Raw genomic sequence first — 25,683 nt, 5'->3', positions numbered from 1 at the left:
ATACGGTGCTGTGGCACCATATTCTCATTGCCTGTGGCTTGAGTAACTGAAGACGTTTTCATGCCATATGAAAGGTATTTAGCATGCTGCATTGATTCCTTATCAGATTAAATCTTTGCTTTTAAAGAGAATTGATTTTTAGCCCATAGCAATTCTTGAAAGTAAACACTCCAAGATGAAGCTGCCCTTTCCCATTAAAGGTTAGACACCCTAAATCCAGAAAAATCTTCAACGTGTAGGAGACCTGTTCACAGGTAGCTCTAGGTTCCGGTGAAGTGGCTGCAGCACAGCCTTCAGCATCACTTGCTGCCTCTTCTGCTTGCAAGCTTGGTGATGGACCTAGCGCGTCTCTGGTTGCTACGGCGATTCCCCGGCAGGCGTCATCCGTCGCTATGGCGTTCTGCACTGCGCAGCATGGCTGCTCCGGATTGGCTGAGGCGCCCCAGGTGGCGGAGGAAGAATTGTCGGCATTGGCCTGGCCAGCGCTGTTTGGTGGCCTGGAGGAGGATTTGATTGGAAAACCAACGGTGCAGCTGGCCGCGGTGTCCCTGAGGTTGAGGGGACCGGGAATAGGCTGGGGGGAGGACGGGACGGGCTGAGACTGGACGGGACCCCCGGTCTGCATCAGCAGGTTACAGCAGCAGGGACAATGATAAGGAGATTGGCCTGAAGGAGGGACCGTCCCTCCCGCGCGGTGAGTAGGCGGGAGCCGGTGCTCGGCTGTGCCGGCGCGCAGCTTGAGTCAGGGTCTCCGGGGAGACGTCCTCAGGTCCCTGTGGAGCGGCCCCGAAGCCTCGGGAGCCAGCTTTACTAGACAAGAGGCAGGGGTAGAGAATGCGGCTGTGGTGGGTAAGTGAGTCACTGCGTGAGGCAGTCTTTTCAAAGCAGGTGGGTTTGTGTTGGACGGATGGATGGTGGGAAAGCGCCATCAACGATGCTTCATGGCGCTTCCATTTTGATAACGGAATTATTCTGGTTAAATGGAACCTGAATGTGTCTCTTCCAATCTGCTCCGACGCCTCTGGAGGTTCATTCTTCATCTCTATGAGCGTCGCTTTTCTGCCTTCTCCTTACAGGATGCGGCTTTGACTTTGCCCCTCTGCTTTTCTGCCCTACTTCGGTGAGCCCTTCCACTTCCTCGCCTCAGGCACCATCTATCTGACGATGATTAGAAAGTCTCCACCTGGAACCTAGCCTGCTCTACTAACCGTCAGACCCCAAAACCCAGCTGCCAAGTTAACGCCACACATGTGCAACCCTGAACGCCATCTTCCCCATGTCTGCTGCTGCTCTTGGATTCCCTATTTTGGGCATCACTATCCATTCAGCTTTCAAAAACTACACTCTAGACGACATCAATGACACTTACTGCTGCTTCCTCTGCATCTCTATCAATTATCAAGACTATCCCTTCTTAATAGGTGTTGAATCAATTCCCACATTACCATCTCTATTTTTACTGTCTCAATTTCCACCATCGCTTGGTTAAATTCAACACCCATCTGGCTTCTCCGATTCTAGTCTGGCCCTATCTATCTAATCCACTTTTTCCCCCACCATTGTTGAACTGATATATATATATCAGTTCATATATATATATATATATATATATATATATATATATATATATATGGAGGCCTTCTAAAAAAGACTCCTTTTTTAGAAGGAGTCTTGCTGTGCTGCCAGGCTGGAGTGCAGTGGAGCGATCTCAGCTCACTGCAGCCTCCGCCTTCCGGGTTCAACCAATTCTCATGCCTCAGCCTCCAGAGAGCTGGGATTACAGGCGCGAGCCACTACGCCTGGCTAATTTTTGTATTTTTAGTAGAGAAGGGGTTTCACCATGTTGGTCAGGCTGGTCTCGAACTCCTGATCTCAGGTGATCCACCCGCCTCAGCCTCCCAAAGTGCTGGAATTACAGGCGTGAGCCACCGTGCCCGGCTAAACTGATCTTTTTAAAACGCACATAAGGGCATTTCCCTTCCCTACTTAAAGTCCTGCAATGATTCCCCATTACCCTAATCCAATCTTTAATTAGGCCTTCTATCAGCAGTTCCATCTTGATTGTTCCCAGAATATGTCACATTCTCTCCTGTGTGTAATTATCTCACCTGTTGCTCACACTGCCTGGAATGGACTTTCCTTTTTGCACCCCCACACTCCTGCTCTCACTCCCCAATCATTTTCTGTATGTTGCTTGATTACTGTTTCTTTCTCTGGACTGCCTCTGTGACGGCAGAGACCATCTTTGTCTCAGTCACTATTGTTATATATATCCAGCATTTAGCCCAGTACAAGACATCGTAACAGGTGTTCAACAAATACTTGTTAACTGACTGAATCTCTAAAATGAGAAGTTACTGTTTGCCATGGTATCTTTATTTCTTCCAGAAAAGTCAGAAATGGCCAATGAAGCTTTTGGTTATAAAAGGTAAATATTGAAAAAATGTTATAAAAGGTACAGGTTTTACTTTAATTTCAAGACCCTTAGTAATTGGAAACTACTTCAATTCACAGTTTATAGTTCAAGCCATAATCATTATCACGGTAGCTGTTATTATATGACATAAGCTTAAAATGGTAAAGAGAGAGAGAGACAGTACAGCATGGTGTGCAAGAGCTAAGCTTTGGAGTCATACATACATGGGTTTGAATCCTAGCTCTAGCATTTTAGTTGTGTAACACATAACAAATTACTTAGCCTCTAGTCAGATTCTTTGTCTGCACAATGGGGGTATAATAGCACCTAGCTCATAGGATTCTTTTAAAGATTATATGTACATAATTCATACCAAAGGTATAGTGCTTTATATATAGTAAGCTTTCACGTTTAAAAATGAACACACTGGGCTGGGCATGGTGGCTCATGCCGTGAATCCCAGCACTTGGGGACGATGAGGTGGGTGGATCACCTGAGGTCAGGAGTTCAATATCAGCCTGGCCCACATGGTGAAACCCCATCTCTACAAAAAATACAAAATTAGCTGGGCATGGTGGCACACACCCGTAATCCCCGCTACTTGGGAGGCTGAAGCAGGAGAATCCCTTGAACCGGGAGGCGGAGGTTGCAGTGAGCCAAGATCACGCCACTGCTCTACAGCCTGGGCAACAAGAGTGAAACTCCGTCTCAAAAAAAAAAAAAAAAAAAATGAACACACTGAAGTCTAGAGCTGTGAAATTGTCATGGTGAGTTTACAAAAGGTAAAAATCAATCTTTTGATTCAGTCAAGTGCAATTTCTAGGACACCATCCTGTTGTTATAGTACTTGATCACAAACTTTTGTGTTTGGCGACATCTCTGATACAGCTCTGAGTCTCAATCATTCAGTGAGTATTTATTGACCATCTAATGGGTTTGGGGCTCCATGCCCAGTGAGGGTGAGCCAAAAGACAGTGCAACAAATAAAGTCTTCAGGAGGTGGAAGAAGGGCCTGGAATGTTACTCTGCCTGTCACAGCCAGTCAAGCTTTGAGGCTGAAGTCAAAGTGAACTGGGTTGAGCACTTGGATAGGCAGAGAGAAGCTGGAAGTTCATCCAGACAGTCAACAAATATTTATTGAACACCTGGGCCTTCAGCAGTGAACAAAACAAAGGCACTATTCTCTTAGGACAGTTCTCAGGGCGCAGTAGAGCAGAGTTCATAGAACACAGATTCTCGAGCCAGACTGCTTGGGTTGTAATCCTAGCTCCGCAAATCCTAGATATGGGATTGGCAAGTTAACTTAATCTTTCTGCACCTCAGTTTCCTCATCTGTAAAATGGGGTGGTTGTGAATATTACATGAATTAATATGGAAAAATTTCTTAGAACAGTGGTCAGTATGCCTCAGGAGCATGTAAATGTTATTTATTTGTATTGCGTTCTATTTAGAACACAATACAAGGAGAGAAATAAGTAAAGCAGGATGAGGGAATAGTAATCATCAGCTTGTGGATAGGGTGTATGGCTCGGATTTGGGAATAAGTCTTACATTTTGAAAGATTTCATCTTCTAGATGAAAGTGAACTTTAAACAAACTCATGTATATGCCTGATATGTATCATGATTTAAGAAACAGGAATGGCCAGGCATGATGGCTCACTTTGGGAGGCCGAGGCGGGAGGATCACTTGAGGTCAGGAGTTTGAGACCGGCCTGGCCAACATGGTGAAACCCCGTCTCTACTAAAAACACAAAAATTAGCTGGGTGTGGTGACGCGTGCTGGTAATCCCAGCTACTCTGGAGGCTGAGACGGGAGAATCACTTGAAGCTGGGAGGAGGAGGTTGCAGTGAGCTGAGATCGCGCTACTGCACTCCAGCCTGGGCAACAGAGCAAGACTCCATCTCAAAAAAAAAAAACCAAAAAACAAAAACAAAAAAACAGGAATATGAGCACTGGATAAAATACATAGTTTTTTTATTTGGTAAAATAATTACTTATCTATAGGTCAAACTCCCCTCATCTCAGCTAAAATCTGCCATGGTCATAATGAAAGTCATGGACTTAAGTCCATACAGTTGGCATCAATTCAAAGCTTATTAAATCTTGTATTAGAAATAGTTATGATAGACACAGATTCTAGCTTCAAAGCAGTCAGCAGAATCAAAGTGACAAAATGACAATTGACTGGCTCATGTCTACAAAAGATACCTAAGCCCTCCTGTAAAAATTAAAGTAAAAACTACAAGCAGGACAGATAAAGCACAGCAGCCATAACACTGACCTTGGGCCATCAGGAAAATGTTGCACAGTATTTAGTATATTTTGCAAAAGACAGTTAATATGAAAAGTATGAATAAAATAATATTTGTTTATTAAAGAAGTAAATATTTATCTAGAAAATTCACTTAGGTGAATAGAGATAAATGAGAGTTAGTACTGCATTAGATTAACAGGAAGGGTTCTGCCTGGCTTCAAATCTCCGCTCTGCCACTTACCAGCTGTGGGACCTTGGCAAATGAATGAACCTCACTGGGCCTCATTCCCTTCATGTGTAAATTAGGGACAGTAAGGGTAGCTACCTTACAGATTCATTAGGAGTGTTACATTAGGTAATGTATAGAAAGCACTTAGAACAGTGCTGGCACTACCATGTAAATGTTTGCTCTTATTATGACTGTTGTTATTACTAGGTATGAGATCTTGGCCAAGTTCCTTGACATTTTAGTGCCTCAGTTTCTTCATCTGTAAGTTGGAGATATAATACTAATCACCTCAAAGGGTTGTTTTGAGGATTAAATGAATATACTAATGTGCTTGTAAGAATAACCCTTAATAGGTTTTTAAAAATTAAAATGAAAACCATTTGTGACATTGAATTTAAACCCTATTTTTAATTTTATCTCTAGTATTTTTCATTAATGAGTCAAAGTCAATGAATATAGACAAATGATTTAAAATAAATACACGGCCGGGTGCTGTGGCTCACGCCTGTAATCCCAGCACTTTGGGAGGCCAAGGCAGGTGGATCAGCTGAGGTCAGGACTTTGAGACCAGCCTGGCCAACATGGTGAAACCCCGTCTCTACTAAACACACACACACACACAGACACACACACACACACAAAATTAGCCGGGCATGGTGGTGGGCACCTGCAATTCCAGCCACTTGGGAGGCTGAGGCAGGAGAATCACTATCGCTTGGATCTGGGAGGCAGAGGTTGCAGTGAGCCAAGATTGTGCCACTGCACTCCAGCCTGGGCGACAAGAGCAAAACTCCATCTCAAAAAATAAATAAATAAAGTACACAAACTCTTCAAATGAAGTAATATTATTACCAGCCTGGGTGACATAGTGAGACCGCAGTCTCTCCACACACACACACAAAAGATAATACTTACAACAGCTATCATAACAGTAACATATTTCTCTAGTTGTCGACGGTTCTAAAGAGGTGTCACTCTATTTTATTTAGTCCCGACTGCCACCTTGTCATAGGCATGTTGTTATTTCTAATTTTTGGTCAATGAGAAAATAATCAGAGAACTCCAGTGACATTTCTGAGGTCACTCAGTGGGCAAGTGGAAACCAAGTCTCCTCTACCCCTGTTATTCTTTTTGACTATATTCCAGTGGTGTAACCAGAAGAATTCACATTCCCAGACTTGTCAACTTGCATCAGTGGAGACAGTGGCATTCATATAATGCACATGTGTATGCTACACTTGACACAATGTGAATACTCATCTTTCCTTTAGGAAACCTTATTGTCCTGTTCATGTATACTTGAGGTAGTCCATCTTTAACATCAATGTAATACTTTATATTCTTTTCTTTGTGGCTTCCTTGTATTTATAGAGAGATTTTGTCAAATCAACATGCTGCAATCACTGGATACTGGTCAGCTGGGGCAAACTTATTTGCTGTTCTTTTTCGTTGTCTTTACTCTCCATATCTACATCATGATATTCCAGTTATATTTGGAGCTTCCCAATCACATTTAACTTGGGATTTGTTCATTGATTGATTCATTCAGCAATTATTTATTAAATCCCTCTTTTGTTGTAAACTACAAGGTATGTGCTAGATACTGGGAATGAGCCAAAAAGCTGTCCACCATATGCTTGACTAGTTTACAGTAAACTAATGGAGATGGAAATATGTATTTATTGAATTATGACCTGAATCAGCCTGTTTGTCAAAAGCTGCAAGGCAATGCTTGGCAGGGTTGTGACCCTGTCTAGGAGGTCAGCCCAAAGAATGGATACTTCAGTTGAGACATGAAGGATGAGACATCCAGCCTTTCCATACCACTGTAGCCCTTGAGTCCAGGAGTAAAGGCCTGGGGATTTTCAGGAGAAGTAACTCTGTGGTGACAGTTCAGGACCAAGTGTGAGTAACAGCTGGCTAGGTGGCCAGGAGCGTCAATTGCACGCAGCACCTCTCAGACCTTGGTAAATTTTCTTTTTATCCCAGGAGAAATGGGAAGCATATAAGGGCATAATTGGTCAAATATGTACCATAAAAAGAGTGCTTTTATTGATGTGTGGAGATAGATTTTTTTGTTGTAGTTGGGGAGAGGGAGAAATTGGAAGTTGGGAGATCATTTAGGAAGTGATAATGGTAGTTCAGGTGAGCACTGATGTAAGTTTGGACTAGGGCGTTGGCAGTGACGGTGGACAGATAAGTGTCATATTTAATAGAAAAATAGGACTTAGTAGCCAAATATCAGATACGGGGGTGAGGAAGAGGAAGGTGTCATTTTTCTGACGTCCATGCCAAAGGACTCTCTCTTATTTGGGACTATTTGAGACAGGATGAATGAATGTGTTAGGTTGGAGCAAAAGTAATTGCGGTTTTTGCCATTGAAAGTAATGGCAAAAACCACAATTACTTTTGTGCCCACCTAATATGTTTGCATTCTCCTTGCCTCATATAATTACCTCTGGTGTTCCTGCTACTTAATGCAGTTCTTTGAATTCCATGGACACTCTAACATTATCTCAGGTCAATTCCTCTTTATCCAAAAGAGTTGGCCAAAGATTAATGGAATGTGATGATAAGCTGAATGATCTGCATATAGATGTTTTACATTTCCAAGAATAGCATTGCTTCCAAACTCCTTAGCCATTAGGAGTTCCGTAAGCTGGCTTGCAGACTGAAGGCTGCCACTTACTCCTTTTCCCAACACTTGCCTTCTTCCAGATCCTTTAGCTCCAGCTCAACTCATCTACTCACTGTGTCCTTAAGCCACTTTCAGCATCTTGCCTGCATCCCTGTGTTCACTGGCCAGGCCCGTTGTTCACCCCCCTGCCCATCCTTCTGGACCTTCTTCAAGTTCGCAGTTCACGAAATCTTTCTATAATCTTTCCTCTGATTTCATTCAGTTTATAATCTCATTTGGACATTTTTTTTCTGCTTTTTGACACTTCTAGTGTTCTTATTTAATCCATTGTATTTGCCTAAACCATTAAAAAAGTCTTCTTTTACAAAGAGACATTATCAGCAGTTTCATATGCTTTACCCTACATATTTATGATTTCCCACACACATTGGATTGTAAAGAGATTTTTTTTTGTAGTGCCCAGTGGTCTTGTGCACAGTCAGAGCACAGTAAATAATAAAATGCACTTGAAATAAAATGTTATTAGATGAAATTCAATTTTATTTTATAGCTCAGAAAGTACTTCTAGTTTTTGCAGCGCCACCAAACATATGAACATCAATTTGTTGATTCAGTCTTCTCTTCACTTGTGAAAGTTCTAGGGGTTTGGGTTGAATCTGTACTTACTTTATTACTTATTACAACGATGGTTAACTATTTTATTGGAAGACATTATGAACCATGTCTTATTCAGTGTTGTATCCTCAGTGCCTGGCATATACTAGGGACTCAATAAATATTTCTTGGAGTAATGAATAAATATAATTCTCACCTTTCTGTTTCTCACAAAATCAGGAAATAGAATATACTCATATTCTATTTGGGGTCAATGAGAAAAGAGAAATTTAGTGTGCTACTTTAGTTATTTTTGTTGATGGGTTAATATAAATTCTTCCTTCACATCATCTGGACCTTTTTTCCTCTTTTCAATATTGCTGCTTAATATGTAAGTCTCAGGTTCATTTGCTCTAACATAGGCACATTGTAAACCATATGATGAGTAGAATTGGATGCTGTAGCAGCTACGCAAGGCACAGACATAGCATACCACAAATATCATTATGCAATGACAATGGAGGGGATCTGCAGAACCTACATTTATATCTGCAGATTTCCCTTTACAATAAAAGATATAAGTTGGAATGAGAATAAATCAGAAAATAGGGAGGTTATAGTGGTATCTGTTGTCACATATTCTAGTTAATTTTGGAGCAGCACTCAGACCAACATGGGCCAGTATTAGCCAGAGGAAAATGAAAGTCAGCACTTAAAGGAGTGTCCATCATCATAGCAGGTGGTCAGTAACTATTTGGAGGATTAAGTGGGAGAGGGTTAGAATACTATTAGAATTCTTGGTTCTTTTTATCCCCAAGTGCTTGTTTACATATAAAATAGAAAATTGCTTAAAGTATTGACTATTTGCGCAAGGAAGGTGGCAAATGTACTGACTCAGGAGCAAGGCCATGATAATAATGCTTGTCCTTAGCTGACGACACACTCCTGCCCTTGGAGATTCTGTACCAACCGTGTCTTTGTTTACCACTCTATGATGATTAAAATACACCACCTACATATTTCACATGAGTGAACCAGGATGAATGAATGGATGTTTGCAAGCACCCCAGGGTCCAGGAGGTGAAGTTATGCAAACATCAGTTGTTGTTATATCACCTTCTGCCCTTGGCTAAGGGCCAATATCAACAAGTTCTCTTTTTCCCATCTGCCTTAGAGTTTTCCATGAAGATTTAGATCCTGAAGGTGAAGTGCACTTTGTTCTCCTTCACTCCTAAAGATGCAGTGTGGCCTTTGACACATTTTTCCTCTCTGGGTCTTAATTTCCTCCTCTAGTAGAAGGGAGCTGAATCATGGTCTGCAGCTGGTGACCTATAGATTTGTTTTGTTATTTTGTGCAAGTGTCTTGTCTTGTTTTGCTTCATTTTTAATGTGCTTTTGAATCCCTCTTGGGAGAATGTGCCTTCTCATGTGTGACCGAAGCTCTACCACTCTCTACACCTCTCTTCATTCATTTACATTCTGTTCTTGGGCCTGGAGGGTGTTAGACGTCCTGATACTGCATGTTCTCTGAGGTTTATTCTTGTCATAGCTGTCTCTTTTCTGCTAACTCCACATATAGTTCCCATTGAAGAACAATAACAATGTAATATAAGGGATAACAGTTTAGACTAGAGAACCAGATGTCCTTTTTAAACTGTAATGGGTATTAGCAAGTTATGTTTCTTACAGGATTTCCTCAACTTTTTGCTCACCTTATTTTGAAAATGTGTGTGTGTGTTTATTTTCCAGCAATTTGACCAATTTAACTTGACATTTTCTGTGGAGGATTTATAGTTTTCTAAAGCATACATAATTTGAAAAGTCCAAGCACTGTATATTTGTGAGATTTAGTGCAAATATTCTTTGCAAAAAGAAAATTGTTTCTTTATTCTCAAAGCACTTTAACTACATAAACTGCTGAAGTGGTGAATACATTTTAAGTGTGTATTTTGAAATAATTTTAGATGTAACATAGAAACTGCAAAAACAGCACAGAATTCCCATATACCCTTCACTCAGCTTCCCTTAATGTTGACATTTGCCATCACCATGTTACAGTCATCAAAACTGAGAACTAAACATTTAACCAGTGCATTTTAACATGTTTGTCTTATCTCTGGCTGCTCTATGTGACTTTTTATCTTATTTTAACTACTTTTCTCAAAGAATCACTATTAGAGGAATTTTTAGAAAAATATCTACAGTAAAGGAATTAGAGAAATGGTTTTCCATTTTGTACTTCTAGTTAGTTACGGGGCTGAAAGTTCTCTAAATTCTTTTAATATGTCTCTTTGAAAACAGACAGAACTGTAACTTGTCATATAAAATGAAAGGTTAATCATTATTCATCAGAAGAAACAGAGACTTCTTGTCAGTACAGGAAGTTCTAACTTCCTTTTGTGGTAGGGTTCATTGCAGTTTATTTTAGTGCTTTTTTCAAAATAATAAACCTGACATAGCCAAAATGGTAATTAACTTTAATCTGATGTATTTTCACTGTTATTACTTTATTTTTGATTGATTGATTGATTTTTTTTTTTTTTTTTGAAATGGAGTTTCATTCTGCTGTCCAGGCTGGAGTGCAGTGGCACGATCTCGGCTCACTGCAAGCTCTGCCTCCTGGGTTCAAGTGATTCTCCTGCCTCAGCCTCCCGAGTAACTGGGACCACAGGCATGCACCACCACACCTGGCTAATTTTTGTGTTTTTAGTAGAGATGGTGTTTCACCATGTTGGTCAGGCTGGTCTTGAACTGACCTCGGGTGATCTGCCTGCCTTGGCCTCCCGAAGTGTTGGGATTACAGGCATAAGCCACCACTCCCTGGCCTGTTATTACTTTATAAGTACCACTTTTAACCATTAGTAAATGTAGTAAATAAAATGGAGTATTTACAAAGATGCAACCTGAGTGATTAGTAGGAAAAAAAGATATTTGTGGATTTGTGGGCGATTTACCATAATGATTCAAATGACTCTGTTTTATATTTAGTAAGTATGAGGCCACCTGAGGATCTTTTGAGTAGCTAAGGCAACCATGGAATAAAAACGGGTTTCTGGGTAGAGATCTGAAAACCATATCACAAATACTCCCTATGTTATTTAGTTAGTAGGTTAATATTGCACAATTTAGATTAATTACACTCAGGTAATTTTGCCATGGCATGTGTTTCTTTCTCTGTCACATGTGTTTACTCAGCAATTACCAAGACATCACGAGCAAATGAGGTGCCTCTCTAGGGACTTCTTTAGCATTAACCCAAATTTCAAACAATAGAGGATAGAAATTACTTCTGAGAGTTTCTTTTAAAAAATGGATTTAAAAATTCAACAACGAATCATAACTGTGATTATAGCTGTACTTGTCTAGGGCTGTATGCACCAAACCCTGAGGTTTGGAAAAGTCTCTTCTCTCCCATCTGAGATGGTATTCAGGTCCCGTGACTGAGGTGTACAAAAAAAGCAAAGACACCAAAAGTTTCTGTTTTTAAAGTAGCATGCCTTTGGTTTTTATATATAATCTTTCACTACTGTGACTACTCCCTATATAAAAAAATAACAAACTTAATTTCCACCTTCTCATTAGAATGGAAGAAAAACCCATATAGGTACAAGTGTTTGTGTAGCAAATTCTCTTAACACTTATTTTACAGATAAGGCCAAAAGTTTTTGTAAAAAGCCAAAGTTTTTGGCCTAATCTCATTGGTAAAATAAGTGTTAGAGAATCAGTGGTTTTCTATTTTTATTTTAGCAATAGAATCCTTTTCTCTAATGAAACTGTATGCAGAACCCCAGAGAAGTAAGATTGCTTTGGTTTAAATGGAGAGTCCACCTTGAGCTTTAACTGCTTGGCCACAGTTCTCCTTTCCCAGCCTCACTCTCGCCCTCTCCTGGTTGTCATGGAATTGTCAATTTCTGGGTTAGTCCCCTCAGACTCTGTACTTAGGGCTGTGGTTCTCAATTAGAGATTCATCTAGGGTTGCTGTGAAAAGAGGTTTGTTACTTAAAAAGATAGACTTTAATAATCCAGACCAGTGGTATTCAGGTGATATTCAGACTGGTGTGTCACCGGTCCATGAGCAGATAAAGACAGAAATTGAGAATAAGAGTTTAGAAATATTTACAGCACTTCAGCATTGCCATGACATCTTAGGCACATCACCAGTGGCATTGTCTCACTGAACAGGATTTGAACCAAAAGTATCAGTCCATAAAAGATTGGAAATTAAAGAGTTCTTTATTACAGATAGTTTCAGAAGCACAGCGATGAGTATTTTCTTATATAGAACTCTAAGTTTCCCCCAATGACTGAATAAATCCTGAATGTGCTCAGGATTATTACAACATCACAAATGCTCATCAACTGATTTTATTTATAAAAGAGTTTTATGAGCGATTTGTTGACCTAAAAAAGTAATAACACAGGTTTTTTTTAAAAATAATCCTTTTATCCGTTCATCCATTTATTAGGCATTGCATTCAATAAATATTTATTATTTGCCTACAACTCACCATTCTCTGGTGAATAATGGAAGCCCAGTTCCTGGCCTTCTGTGGTAATAAGGCAATTGCAACATCAAAACCTCCCAGAGCAAACCCATACATTTGATATTGGATTTTCCTGATTACCACATAATAACAATATGTGGGGAGTATAGGCTGCTCTGGGGGCATCGAGAAGGAGCGCCAGACTTGGGATGTCAGAGGAGGTTCTAAGCCTTAAAATAAGTAACTGTTAAAAGCAAATAACTGACAAAATAAGTCACTCCTTACAGATTGTGATAAATATTTTTTTGAGGGCTTATGCCATGCTTACACTGTGTCATGTACTGTGTGCTGTTCTATGTGTCAGGGACATATTTGTGGATGAAACAGACACAGTCCCTGCCATAGGAGGCTTATAAGCTAGTTCAAATAAGTCAATAAATGGACAAGAGGATTTCCGATCTTGATGAACTCCAGAAGGAAAGAAAACAGAGTGCTGTGGTGTGTGGGGGTGAATATGTCACAGAGATTCATCAGAGGAGACCCCACTTAGGAGAGCACATCTGACCTGAAACCCAAAGGATATGGAGAAGCCAGTGTGAGATTATGGGAAAAGAACAGCAAGCAGGCAGAAAGTGCTTAAGGCAAGAATATAGTTGGCATGTTCATGGGCACAAATGGTCTTAGTCTGTTTTGTGCTGCTATGATAGAATACTACAGACTGGGGTATTTATTTATTAGTTTATTTTTAAGAGACAGGATCTTGTGCCGTTGCTCAGGCTGGAACGCAGTAACACCATGAGGGCTCACTGCAGCCTCAACCTCCTGGGCTCAAGCAATCCTCTTGCCTCAGCTTCTTGAAGCTTGCACTACAGGTACACACCACCACACTTGGCTTATTTTTAAATATTTTATAGAGATGGAGTCTTGGTATGTTGCCCAGGGTGGTTTCAAACTCTTGACCTTCAAGCGATTCTCCCACTTCAGCCTCTGAAGGTGTTAGGAATACAGGTATGAGCCTTCATGCCTGGCAGACTAGGTAATTTATAAAGAACAGTTCTGGAGGCTGGGAAGTCCAAGATCAAGGTGCTAGTAGGCTTGGTGTCTGGTAAGTGCCCAGTCCCTGCTTCCAAGATGGAGCCTTGAATGCTGTTTTCTCTGGAAGGGAGTCACACTTTTTCTTACATGGCAGAAGAGCAAAGAGAGAGAACTCATTCCTGAAAGCCCTTTGTAAAATGCGCTAAACCCACTCATGAGGACAGACTTGTGGCTCAATTATCTCTCAAAGGTCCTACCTTTTAATACTGTTTTAGTGGCAATTAAATTTCAACATGAATTTTGGAGAGGATAGACATTCAAACCATAGCATTTGGCATGTTCGTGGGTTCATGTTTCTCTCTAGAAAGCCAACATGGCTGAAGTGGAGGAAGCAAGAGGGAGAGGGGAGGAGGCAAGCTCAGAGCAGTGAAAGTCATGGTTGGAAGCCAAGTCCAATAGGAGGCCACAGGAAGGTTGTAAGCCACAGAGTGGTATGATCTGATTTACATTTTAAAGCATTCCCTGGGGTTCGTGAGGATGTAGCGGAGCAAGGGTGGAAGCAGAGAGACTCTTGAGGGGGTTGTGGCAGTCATCCAGGCAGAGAAGATGGTGGCTTGGAGTAGGGTGATAGTAGGAGTGGAAAGAAGGGAAAGCTAACTAGTTTTGCTGGTGGCTTGAATATGGGAGGTAGAGGAAAGAGAGGAGCCGAGAATGTCCCCTGAACTTTTGTCTAGAGAGCCATTGTGGTACCAGTTACCAGGATGAGGAGCACTAGGGGCATTTGGTACTAGGGGGTGGGGGTCAAGAGTTCTGTTTAGGTATGTTAAATTTGGGATGCTCATTAGGCATCCACATAGTGACTTTGTGAATTTAGGAGGTCAGAATGGGGTTAGGGCTGAACATATAAATTTATAATTGCTGATGGTATGTAAAACCATGGGACTGCAAGAGATCCTTGGGAGAGGGGGCAGATAGAGAAGGGAGGAGAACCAAGGACTGAGCTGCTAGGACATGAGATCATAACAACGTCTGGCAAGGTCAAGCAAAGAAAGAGGGAAATTCAACTCAGTAATTAAAAACTAATGCAGCAGGCGCTGCTTAGTTTGTATCCATAGCAAAGATCCTTTACCTTCATTACCCACAGCTCTTCCACATGGAGTCGTTGATTTTAGTGGATACATGTGGGCACTCTGCCCAGAGCCTCTCGCATTCCTTGGGACTGTGTGTCCTGGTATTGGCTTCAATGTTCTGCTTTAACAGCTAGATTCTGTATGTCTTTTTTAGAGGACTGCCTCTAAGTGACTTGGAGTCACTACCACAAGAGAGGAGTGCCTGGGGAGTTATGACTGAAGGCTACAGGAATATGAGAGCCAGGCTCTCACTTCTCTCAGTTTAGACAACTCTGAGGACTAATCTACACTGCAGCATTCCTTCATGGGCTTAGACCGAAGCTACCCTCTAGAGAGCTTTTGTGTTAGCACCCTTGCCTGACCTCTGTTGGGAATGCTTTCTTAACACATTGTCTGCCTTTGGGCAACTTAACATATGAACTGCCCTTCCTTCCCCCATCTCCCATTTTGTATTATAGTGTAGACATTAGTATAATGTAATCATTTTTGTTAATTTAAAATGGGATTAGGTTAACTATTTTAAAGCATTCCCAACTTCTCAAAGCTTTTTTTCAGAATATCTCCATTTAAGCAGCCATTAAATGGAAAGGATTTTGTTTTTTATCCTAAAGGCAATTGTCTGTTTCTGCTGATACTGGTGAATTTGTTTACTGTTTAATTAAGTGCAACATTTCCAAAGAGTCATCTATATTCAGCCTTCCAGCTCACAGAGTACATGCTGATCTCAAACAGATATAACGATTAGATCATTATTTCCTGTTCACATACTTGTTCAATACAATTATGGAAATTAAGCAAGAGAATAAGACAGGGTGTTTAGCGAGTTTGATAGTGGTAAACGCGATCCCCTTCTAGCAGAAGAAGCCTGTGAGCTTCTCCATAGGCTCTCCTGTGCTTGTCATTGCAGCTTGTATTTTCTGCTTCTAAACTATAGTCTGTAGCTATAGTTTGAGCAGGAATTCGAAGCCAACAGCAGGACAGTGTGGCTGTGTAGAGTATTTCTTCTGTCTTTGAGGGAAGAGTAAAGTTAGATTCTATTTATTTTGAATGGATTTCCATTTATTTTAGAACGTACGGGGCATTTTTGTATTTGCATATTAAAAGCGCTTGGGTCTTTTGCTTTTAAACACTACCTTACAGATCCTCCGTTCTTTTTACCTCCCCTTCTCTCCCTTCTCCCTTCTCTTTCTTTCTTTTAGAGTAAAAATAGATGCTAAATCTCTACCTGAACACCTCACAAACATGTTTTAAAGTTCACGAGTGGGTTTTTGTTTGTTTTTTTGCTTGTGGTGGAAACGCATACCTGTAATAGCTTCTTTAACCTTTTAGCAGTTTTCAGTCTGAGAGTGGGCAGAGTAAAGGGTCAATAAATATTTGTTGAATGAAAGAGGTGGTGTTATATCCTTGGTACAATCCTAAAGTGTTAATATTGTACCTGTTATTGTTGTGCTCCTGTGCTGAGAGACTTGGTCCCTGGCTCTTAATTGTAGCCCAACTATTTGTCAAAAATATGACAAATATATTGGGAAAATCATTTTTAAATCCTTAAACTGTCTTTGAGCATTTCACAAAATTAAATTTCACTAGATTCAGTGGAAGTGAAATGCCCATTGGTACATTCCTTTTGCCTCTAAATACTTCTGAAACACTTGGATTTTGACCATAGATTTCACAATACATTGAAGCATGCTATTATAAGACAATAATGCATACTTTTTCATGCCTGAACAACACATTGAAGTCAAACTGTGGCATTGAAGCACAGTTGGAAAATTTTCCATGTAGTCAAATTAAACCCATAGAACACACTTAATTTTGTATTTGTTATGTAATTGAAAATATGGGCATCTTCAACTTTCTATTTCTATTCTGAAAATTAAAATAATTGCATTAGAAATTGATTAAGAAAAATAAAAGCAAACCAATTGTTCTTTGTCTACTGGCAAACCCATACTTATCTTTTGAGTGAGGGTAAAGCATGCCCTAAATGTTCCCAATGTCCTTTGAATGATAAATAGTAAGTGGTATTCATATTAACACTTTTATTATTGTATTAGAACTAAATCTAGGTTTTCCATGTTTAAATAGATGTTATAAGTGGGTTTTGTCTGTATTAACTGAGAATATTTTGGCGCACGCAACCCAACTAAAATTTTCCCTCTGGTTTAATTTGAAAGGAATGCGATGTTAATTCTGGGGCACTGATGTTTTACAATGCCTGATCAAGATAAAAAGGTGAAGACCACAGAAAAATCAACTGATAAACAGCAAGAAATCACCATCAGGTAACTCCCTACTGAGTGTTTGCTAATTGTTAACTCAGGCAGTGGCCATTGAACAGATTTAATGGCTTTTTGAGAAATAGAGAAGACTCTTGACAACTACTATTCAGAGTTACAGTGTTTACTGAAACATTTGGTCATTTATAGTGTTCTAAAGAAAATGTTTAGTGTGTGTATTCATTCCAGTTGATAAAAGCAGGCCTCCAAGTGGCAATGCCATCAGTGGATAACACGATCTTGTTCACCTGGAGCCTTCTGTGGGTTCACATTGTGTTATTCTCTCTCCTAGGGACTATTCAGATCTTAAAAGACTTCGGTGCCTTTTGAACGTCCAATCAAGCAAACAACAGGTAGCGTTTTCAAAGAATGTTCACTTGGTAATAAAAGAAAAATCATATGTTTCCAAAGGGCTCCATTTAACATCTCTATGAACGATATGTCTGCTTTTCTTTGCTCGTTATTCACATCTTTGCTCTTTCTTCATCTGGCTGTTTCTCTGACACCTGGTTCAGGCTTTGCCAAGATTTGGCATCCACATTCGTCTCTCAGGCCAGGCCCTGCTTTAGCCTATGCTTGTCACCCTGTGTCCTACTTAGCAAACCCTTTCCTCTTCGGTCTGTAAACAAACTGCATACTCTTTTACTGAATGGCCAACTTTTGGTTTTCTGAGCTTTAGGGAAATTGTTATTTTCAAAGCACTTTCTACCACATTTTTCTCCTCCTTCCCCCTTACTCTTCCCAATCCTGCCCCCTTGCTACAGTGCCACTCTTGAGGCTTGCTGCACAATGTACCTCACCAAAAAGAGGGGCAAGGAGTGATTTTTGGCTATTTTTATAGTAGCATTTTAATGTTCTTATTAGAGAAAAAATGGTACTTCTGCTTGAATTTATCTCCAAACTTTTCATTTTGGTTTTGCACCTGTGAGACTTTGGAAAGTCATGACATTAGAGGCCATCCAGGGAGGCTTGGGGAACAGCATAGCAATGCTAATAATAATGAAAATAGCAGACACTTATTTAGCACCTTTACTCATAAATGGAAGGGATGGGACTTGAACCCTGGTAGTCTGGCTCTAAAGTCTACATTGTTCTTGCTTAAGTAAATTTGTTTAAGAGCTCTGGTGTTTGGTAATCCAGCCCTGACAGTTTTTGTTATATCAACGACATTTACCAGAGAACTATAGCATTTTTATCTGCTGATACTGGAAAATGATTTGATGGCATATAAAAGCCAAATAATGGTAGTTCGTATTTAGGGAATACTTTCTATGTGCCCGCTGCTTTACCTGCATTACCCTGCTTAATAATTACAACTCCCATTTTTACAGATGAGGAAACAGCCACAAAGAAATCAAGTGACTTTCCCAAGATCATACAGCCTCCTAATTGGTGAAGTCTAGTTCTGAACCCAGACACCCTATCTTTGCAGTGTGTGCTTCTAAATACTGAGATACCTGTTAAATGACTTGCAAAATTAAGTTCGTTCTTTCTTAAAGAGGCAAGCAAGATGGCTAGGCATACAGTTTGGAGTGTAGTGCCCATTCTTTCCCACTGTACATCCTGTGATGTAACCACAATATCAAAGACTTCTACTTTTTGCTTTTACTATTGCCTTCTCCTAAATTTCTTTCTTATAAAATCTCACCCATTTCCAAGACCCAACTCTAATGATATTACCTCCGTATGGTTTCCATTCTAGAGGTGATCTCTGTCTTCCCAAGGCTCCTTCTTTTACTGCTGTGGCATTATTTTCTCCTGTGCTTTGGAAACTCTTGTTTACGTGTCTTATTTCCTGACAAGATCTTGTATTTCCTAATGCCAGCAACTTTGACTTTTGCCTCTGGTTCACTATATTTGATGAGTTCTTGGCCAGATTTTGCTCAATTGAATTGTGACTTGAGAAATGGGTCACCACATGAGGATGTATAACCTCCTAGCCAGGGCAAAAAAAAAAAAAAAAACACCAAAACCAAAAACCAATATAGTTTTTCTGGCTCTAATTTTCCAACTTTGAAGTTTATGCTGACTGGATCTCTTGTGTGCCCTTTCAACACTGCTTGCTTGATAACACCTGGCAGGCTTAATTAAAGTTAATTTAGTGATTTTTTTCCCCCTTTAACCAATTTTCAAATTTGCAATCTGTTGTGGGACAACTTTACATGGCATATATTTTTGTAAAATCTTTCACAGGTACAAAAATGTATATTTGTAATGCTTGAGTTATTCAGAAAATAGATGGTGCTAAAAAAAAATACTGTCAATTTAATGAAGATCCTTAGGTTTACAAAATTAATGCCTAATTGTGTTTATAAAAGTTTCATTCATTTGTAATTTTGAAATAAGAAATGTTACCCTGTTCTCCTTTTGGTAAAATAATGTGGAGACATTTATAGGGAGGGAAGATATTGGAGAAAATAACTCAAGTTACACTTATTTATACTTTGCTTGTTCCAGAAAGAGTCATTAAGAGCTTATAAAGAGACAGAAAGTGTGATAGGTTGTCATACATTAAAACCAGGGCCCAAAAATAAGAGAAAAACAAGAGTTGGGAGCAAAGTAGAGTTGGGGTCAAGCAGAAATGCTCAACAAAATATACACATGGGCAACATATTTGGTTCGGAGATTTTCAGTACTCAATTTGAAAAGTGAAACCTGTGATTAAGACCCACTCAGCTGCATTTCTGCGCTAACAAGTTGTGGCCTGTTTTTTGCAAATGAACCAGGCTGGCCAAATTCAGGTTACAGAGGAAATCTACCTTGTGGGTAGAGAGTGCAGAGAACTGAATGCCCTTCCTCTGGATCTCTAAGGAGCGAGGCTACTTCCCCTGTTGTTCCATTGTGTTCCAGTGTTCTACTTTTGTTCTTTGTCCTGACCTACACTCTGTGAATCTCTGCATATCTCTAGGACAGTCTCATAATGTGACAGAACTGGAGACAGAGACACACAGAGGCAGAAAGGCCTCCTTCAGGATGAGCAGGCTTAGAATAATCATAATCCAGGAAAACCCAATAACTCAAGAGAAAGAACTGCCCCAGGATTACTGAGGCAAAGTGAAACTACAAAGCTGATTGGAGATGTCACCAGAGCTTTTCACAAATCTTGAAGCAACCTGATGAGACCTGGAATTCAGATTATTTTCTTCCTCCACATTTAGAGCCATAGGAAGCTAAGGAATTTATTTGGAATTTTAAAAAAAGATGGAAGAAAGAAGAAAATTAATTTGTTATGGGCTTATTAATTGTCTTGAAATAAAGGTTTTGATAGATGCTGTAGAAAGAACATGTATAAGGCATGGTGGTGGTTCTTACGTTTTGAGAGAGCGGGAGTAGGCACAGATAATTATGGTATAAGGCAAGACACCATCCTGGTTGAATGATGCATGCAGTGAGGATATAGCTTTTGAGGAATAGGAAGCCAATTTTAGCTTGAATGACAGGGAAGGAGGTGGTTCTTAAAAAATAGGCTGCTTTTCCGTCAGTGGAATTGATAGAAAGAGCATTCTAGCTAAAGTGAGTAAAATAATCAAATATCTGAAGGAAGGAAAATGACAAGCATTTAAGTAAAAGGGTGACTAGACATTTCTATTCGATAAATAAAGCTGGAAGACACTATGTAATGTCTGAAAGCCTACCTGTGAATTTTGGACTTGATTCCATCAGCAACAGAGAACGTTGAAGTTTGCAAGCAGAAGTGACACGACTTTCTTGACATTCTGGTCCATGGACTGCAACCCCCTTCCGTGACCCATGGGACTGTAAGCTCCTTGAAGAGAAGAGGCCATGACTGTTCTGCTTACTGTATATATACAGTGTCTCACGCAATGTCTGGTATATGATGTGTCTGCAACAAATACACTGAATTAATGGATGAACTTTTCTGAAGGTGGTTTAGCGATGAATTAGTTTGGCAAAGAGACTGGGAACAAAGTGAGCGTTTGTTCCACAGCTTCACATTTGAATACCTACAATATGCCCAGCTCTGTGAGAGGTGCTAAGAACACAAAGATTAATAGATGTGATGCTGCCCTCAGGGTGGCCAAATTCAAGGGGAAAGGATGTTGTGTAAGCTATACATTATACTAGCCTGAGCTAAGTTTTGAAAGAGAGGTAAGCATGATATTGCCACCAGGAAAGGAATGAACAACTCTATCCAGGAAGGCCTGGGCAAGTGCTTGTCAGGAGGTTAAGTCACACCCTGACCCAAGATCAGGAGTAACAGGCTGCAGATGCCCAGGTATGGAGAGATCAGACACACAGAAGATAGACAAATTGGGGACCCAAGAGAAAAGACTCTAGGTTTTGAACTGGATTCTGAATGTACATTTCTTTCATATGAAGTGCTACTTGCTTCAAGGTGCCTACTATTAGGTTCCTGGTCTTTGCAACTATCGATGCCAAATCCATCTTATCCACCCGTTTTCCATGAGTTGATTTCCGATACAGGCCACCTGCTCTGCCTGCAAAGGGAATGGCTGCAAGCTGCGGCAGCTTTCCACTCCTCTCTTGGAATCACCTGGGCTTGCTTTCTCTGTGCTGGCTAATTTCTCTCTTGCAAACTTTTCTAGGAGTTGTACTAATGGTAAGGGGGTTTAGAATCTCTTGGGCCTGGAAAACCTGCTTCTTTTATGCCGTGTATCATGATATTTTGAGTATAATATGGGAAAATTTGCTTGTGCTGCTACTTCATGTTAGATATCATTTGGATTAATAGTTCATATTCAGAAATCACCTAATTTGTAATGACAAATTTATTCGTTTAGCAAAATTCATCTGTATAATAGGAATAATTATGAGGATTAAAAGAGTATGTACAAAGCAATTAGAACTATGCTTGACACATAACAAGTGTTTTATAAATAGTAACTCATGCAATTTTCATAACTCTAGAGTTATATACTATTATTATTTCCATTTTAATGATACAGAAACTGATGCACAGCGAGATTGAGTAAATTTTCTAAGATTATGCAGCTAGTTAATGGTAGATTTAAAATAGAATCTGGCCAGGGAATTTGTTCTCTTAACCACTAAGCATTGCTGGCTCAGCCTATTGTCTTTTGGTGGTTGTAGATTGGCTGACCGAATTGAGATAGAAAAGTAGTTTTATAGGATGGAAGATTTATTATTAACATTTTGAAAATCTGACTGTGGCTGGCATATGATAAAAAAGGATTTTAGTTTTTTTGTTAACTATTAAGCAATGTCTTTATTATAATCCATTTTTCTGTAAGCTGACCTTATAAAAAGTCAGGCATATTCTCTTTGAATAAAAAAAAATGTCTTTTTTTTTTTTTTTTTTGAGACGGAGTTTCACTCTTGTTGCCCAGACTGGAGTGCAATGGCACGATCTTGGCTCATCGCAACCTCTGCCTCCCGAGTTCAAGTGATTCTGCTGCCTCAGCCTCCCAAGTAGCTGGGATTACAGGCATGTGCCACCACACCTGGCTAATTTTGTATTTTTAATAGAGACGGGTTTCTCCATGTTGGTCAGGCTGGTCTTGAACTCCCGAACTCAGGTGATCCACCCACCTGGGCCTTCCAAAGTGCTGGGATTACAGGCATGAGCCACTACGCCTGGCTGAAAATGATGTCTTCATCTGATTTACATTAAATACTTCAGTGAAATAAGACAACAAGTGCAACATATTATAACTTTGTTTGGTAATATATAAAACGGAAAAATTTACTGAAAAATGATTTTTTTGTTATGTTATACTCTGCTTACCTCATCTGTAATAATTTAGCTAATTATAGAACGTCCTTCATTTGTCCTTTGGAAAAAACAGGATATTTGTCTATACCATGCCCAACTTTATTGTGTTATCAGAAACCTTAGGGTTATCCCAATTATAGACAAATACTGGTAAGTGAAACTATTTGAATACTGATAACCTGACAATTTATTATTGCAAGTGAAGCATAGTGAAGTTATTGTAGTTAAATTTTTACTTATGGTAAATTTGATAATATATTTTAATGTCTTTTATAAATATGATTGAGTAATCAGGATGTTCAGACTGATTAAAAGTGGTAGAATCTTCTTTATTGTTATATCCCTAACACCAGGAAAATAGTGTGTACACCTGGTAAATATTGAAGAATGAATGAATGTATGATGACTCATTCTCAATTTGGGCACTCTGCTCTATATCAGAGTGTTCTACCTGGATCCAGGAGCTCTCTAGTCAGCTTGCACGTTTGAATCACATGAGAAACTTCAAAACCTCCTGATGCCCAGGTGTCACCCCAAACCTATATCTGTTTTAGGTGCTGGGGTAATAGCATTGAACAAAAACAGGCAAGTTCCTGCTTGTGTTGAGGTGACATTATAATCAAGGGAGACTAAAAGTACGTAAATAACTGTCAGATATGACAAGTGGTGTTACAAGCTATGAAGAAAAATAAAACAGTGTAAGGTAGACGTTTAAGTCAAAGATACTTGATTTGAATCTTGGAAAACCCTTACATGTGAAAGGGTTGTTATCTTAATTATTGGCCTGGAAAAAATCTCAGTCTCGTCATCCTCCCCCTATTTTGTTACTTTCTTTATCCCGTGCTGAATTGTGATCCTCATGTACTCTATGCTTCTATTTCTGTAGCTTCCAGCCATTAACTTCGATAGTGCCCAAAATAGCATGACGAAGTCTGAGCCCGCCATCAGGGCGGGTGGACACAGAGCTCGGGGTCAGTGGCATGAATCCACAGAAGCTGTTGAACTTGAAAATTTTAGGTAAGAAATCCAGCATCTCCTTCGTCTTCAGCAACTTATTCTGCTTAGCTCACAGTTTTGTTTAAGTTTATCCCAGGAGCTAAAATTTAAAACCCGCTTCAAAATTTACCATAGAGATTCTTAATTTAATATTTTCAGTTAGTGCTTAAACCATTCCCAGAAATAATATGTAAATAACAGGTTTAATGGGTACAGGTGGAACTGACCTGGGAGATTTAGGACCCTATGCTGACATGCGTTTGGCATTGCTCAACGAGGAAGTGGTTCCAGATTATTGACCTGGTTAGGCTTGTCCCAATCTTTGTCTGTCTAGATCTTGCCAGTAATGAGATGGCATAAAAGGAGCCGTTGCCGTGAACAGATGTGGTGGTTAAAGTATGTCGTTGTCAAAACAACTGAGGTTTTCAGTTGAAGGGCTTGCGGCGCACCTCTAGCATTGAAAGTGTCAGGTAATGTTCATCTCTGTTGCCATGCAGACCTCTGCAAAGCTACACATTCTTGTGGGCCACTCCCCTCTCGGGAGCTGGTTCTCTCAGTTTTACAGTGTGCTTGGGTCATTTGGCACTAAGTACCATGTAAATAGTGAGTGGCATGAAATATCAATATGAATATTCTAGAAGGATCATTTGTTTATTTGGCCTAGATTTTGTTTTTGTTTCCCTGTCATCTTATGACAACAAATTTAATAGTATGGGAAAGTCACATGACATTTCATGTGTTCATATTTTAAAAATATATTTTTAGTGAGGAACACTTAAATACTTAAAAAATTGTCATATAGTGAGTACCAGCGCCCGTGTACTAAGAAACCATTACAGCCCTCAGGTGACTAGGATGGGGACATGCTGTCCAATGGCATCTGAAAGACTGAGAAGGCAGAACATTACGCATGGCAACATAAGGTTACACACCTTTCCTTTGAGGTTGTATGTTCGTGGAATTCCAGCTTATTTGTCCTAGATATGAAAATTAGTTTTATTTAATTATGTGCAAAAATATTGTATTATGTATTTGGTAGCAATGTGACCCTTTTATTATCTCTTATCCTTTTTCAGTTTTAAAATAGAATGTTTTGAGGTATTTTTAACCTCTTTGGTGGGCTGTAAGATCAGCAAAAAGAAGCTGAAGCTGGAATATCTCAGAATTTTGTTAAACACACACACAAAACCATATAAACAATCAACAGTGACAGTCAACATGGCTGAAGGTGTATAAACTGTGCTAATAAGCTCTTCTTATCTAGAAGGTATTATAAATGATAACCACTGGTGTTGATAGCAAGATCAGCCAGTGGGGTCGAGGGTATGTGGAAAAGCAGAGAGGGAATTCTTCTCTTCCTGTTACACAGCTGTCTAAATAATGTGCCCCAATCATTCTTTCTCTCCATTTACCCTTTTCTTCCCTCCAACCAATTTTAGCCATTAGTGTTTATAGGGAATAATTTAATGAATATGGTAAAAGGAAATACATAGGCTTGACTATATTTTATTTTTAACCTTATAATTGAGTTTCTACTTCCTATTTTAACAGCTGATAGTTGCTTTTAGCAACATGTTAAACGCAAGGCTCCTTCAATATTTGCCTGATTCCTCATTAGTATAGTGGTTAGTAATAATAAAAATGTTACCTGAATATAGATGATCTTTGTCTGCATTGGCAACTTTGAGACAGCCTGATCTCTATTACAAAATTCTTTTCTGTTTGTTTTGTCTCAGTATAAACTACAAGAATGAGAGAAATTTCAGCAAACATCCTCAGCATAAACTATTTCAGGAGATCTTTACCGCCTTGGTGAAAAATAGACTCATATGCAGGTAAGATTGTTCCTGGAAAACAGGCTTTTACTGAAGAGTGGCATATGTCATCTATCTTGTCTCTAGAACATGAT

At 39.6% G+C, this 25,683-nt stretch overlaps 1 protein-coding gene across 7 annotated transcripts in view; it reads left to right on the top strand.

Moving 5' to 3' along the window:
- Nucleotides 1-511: 511 nt before the first annotated feature.
- The window catches only part of NEK10 (NIMA related kinase 10), a 266,308-nt gene continuing 241,136 nt past the window's right edge, over nucleotides 512-25,683 (top strand). For 3 of the 7 annotated variants that reach the window (XM_055380935.2, XM_055380933.2, XM_055380926.2), the window contains exons 1-5: nucleotides 512-694; nucleotides 16,961-17,068; nucleotides 17,355-17,415; nucleotides 23,665-23,795; nucleotides 25,511-25,609. In XM_055380935.2, the coding sequence (XP_055236910.2) occupies nucleotides 16,998-17,068; nucleotides 17,355-17,415; nucleotides 23,665-23,795; nucleotides 25,511-25,609 (362 nt within the window). In that variant the 5' untranslated portion in view covers nucleotides 512-694; nucleotides 16,961-16,997. Of the gene's footprint in view, nucleotides 695-1,786; nucleotides 2,429-16,960; nucleotides 17,069-17,354; nucleotides 17,416-23,664; nucleotides 23,796-25,510; nucleotides 25,610-25,683 lie in introns of those variants that run through there. The other 4 variants (XM_055380931.2, XM_019024868.4, XM_055380929.2 and 1 more) reach the window with 3 other exon arrangements.

The sequence above is a fragment of the Gorilla gorilla genome, chromosome 2 (assembly GCF_029281585.2).
Source record: "Gorilla gorilla gorilla isolate KB3781 chromosome 2, NHGRI_mGorGor1-v2.1_pri, whole genome shotgun sequence".
Taxonomy (NCBI): Eukaryota; Metazoa; Chordata; class Mammalia; order Primates; family Hominidae; genus Gorilla; species Gorilla gorilla.
Note: the sequence above shows the minus strand (reverse complement) of the source record. Positions and strands in the feature narration are given on the sequence as shown.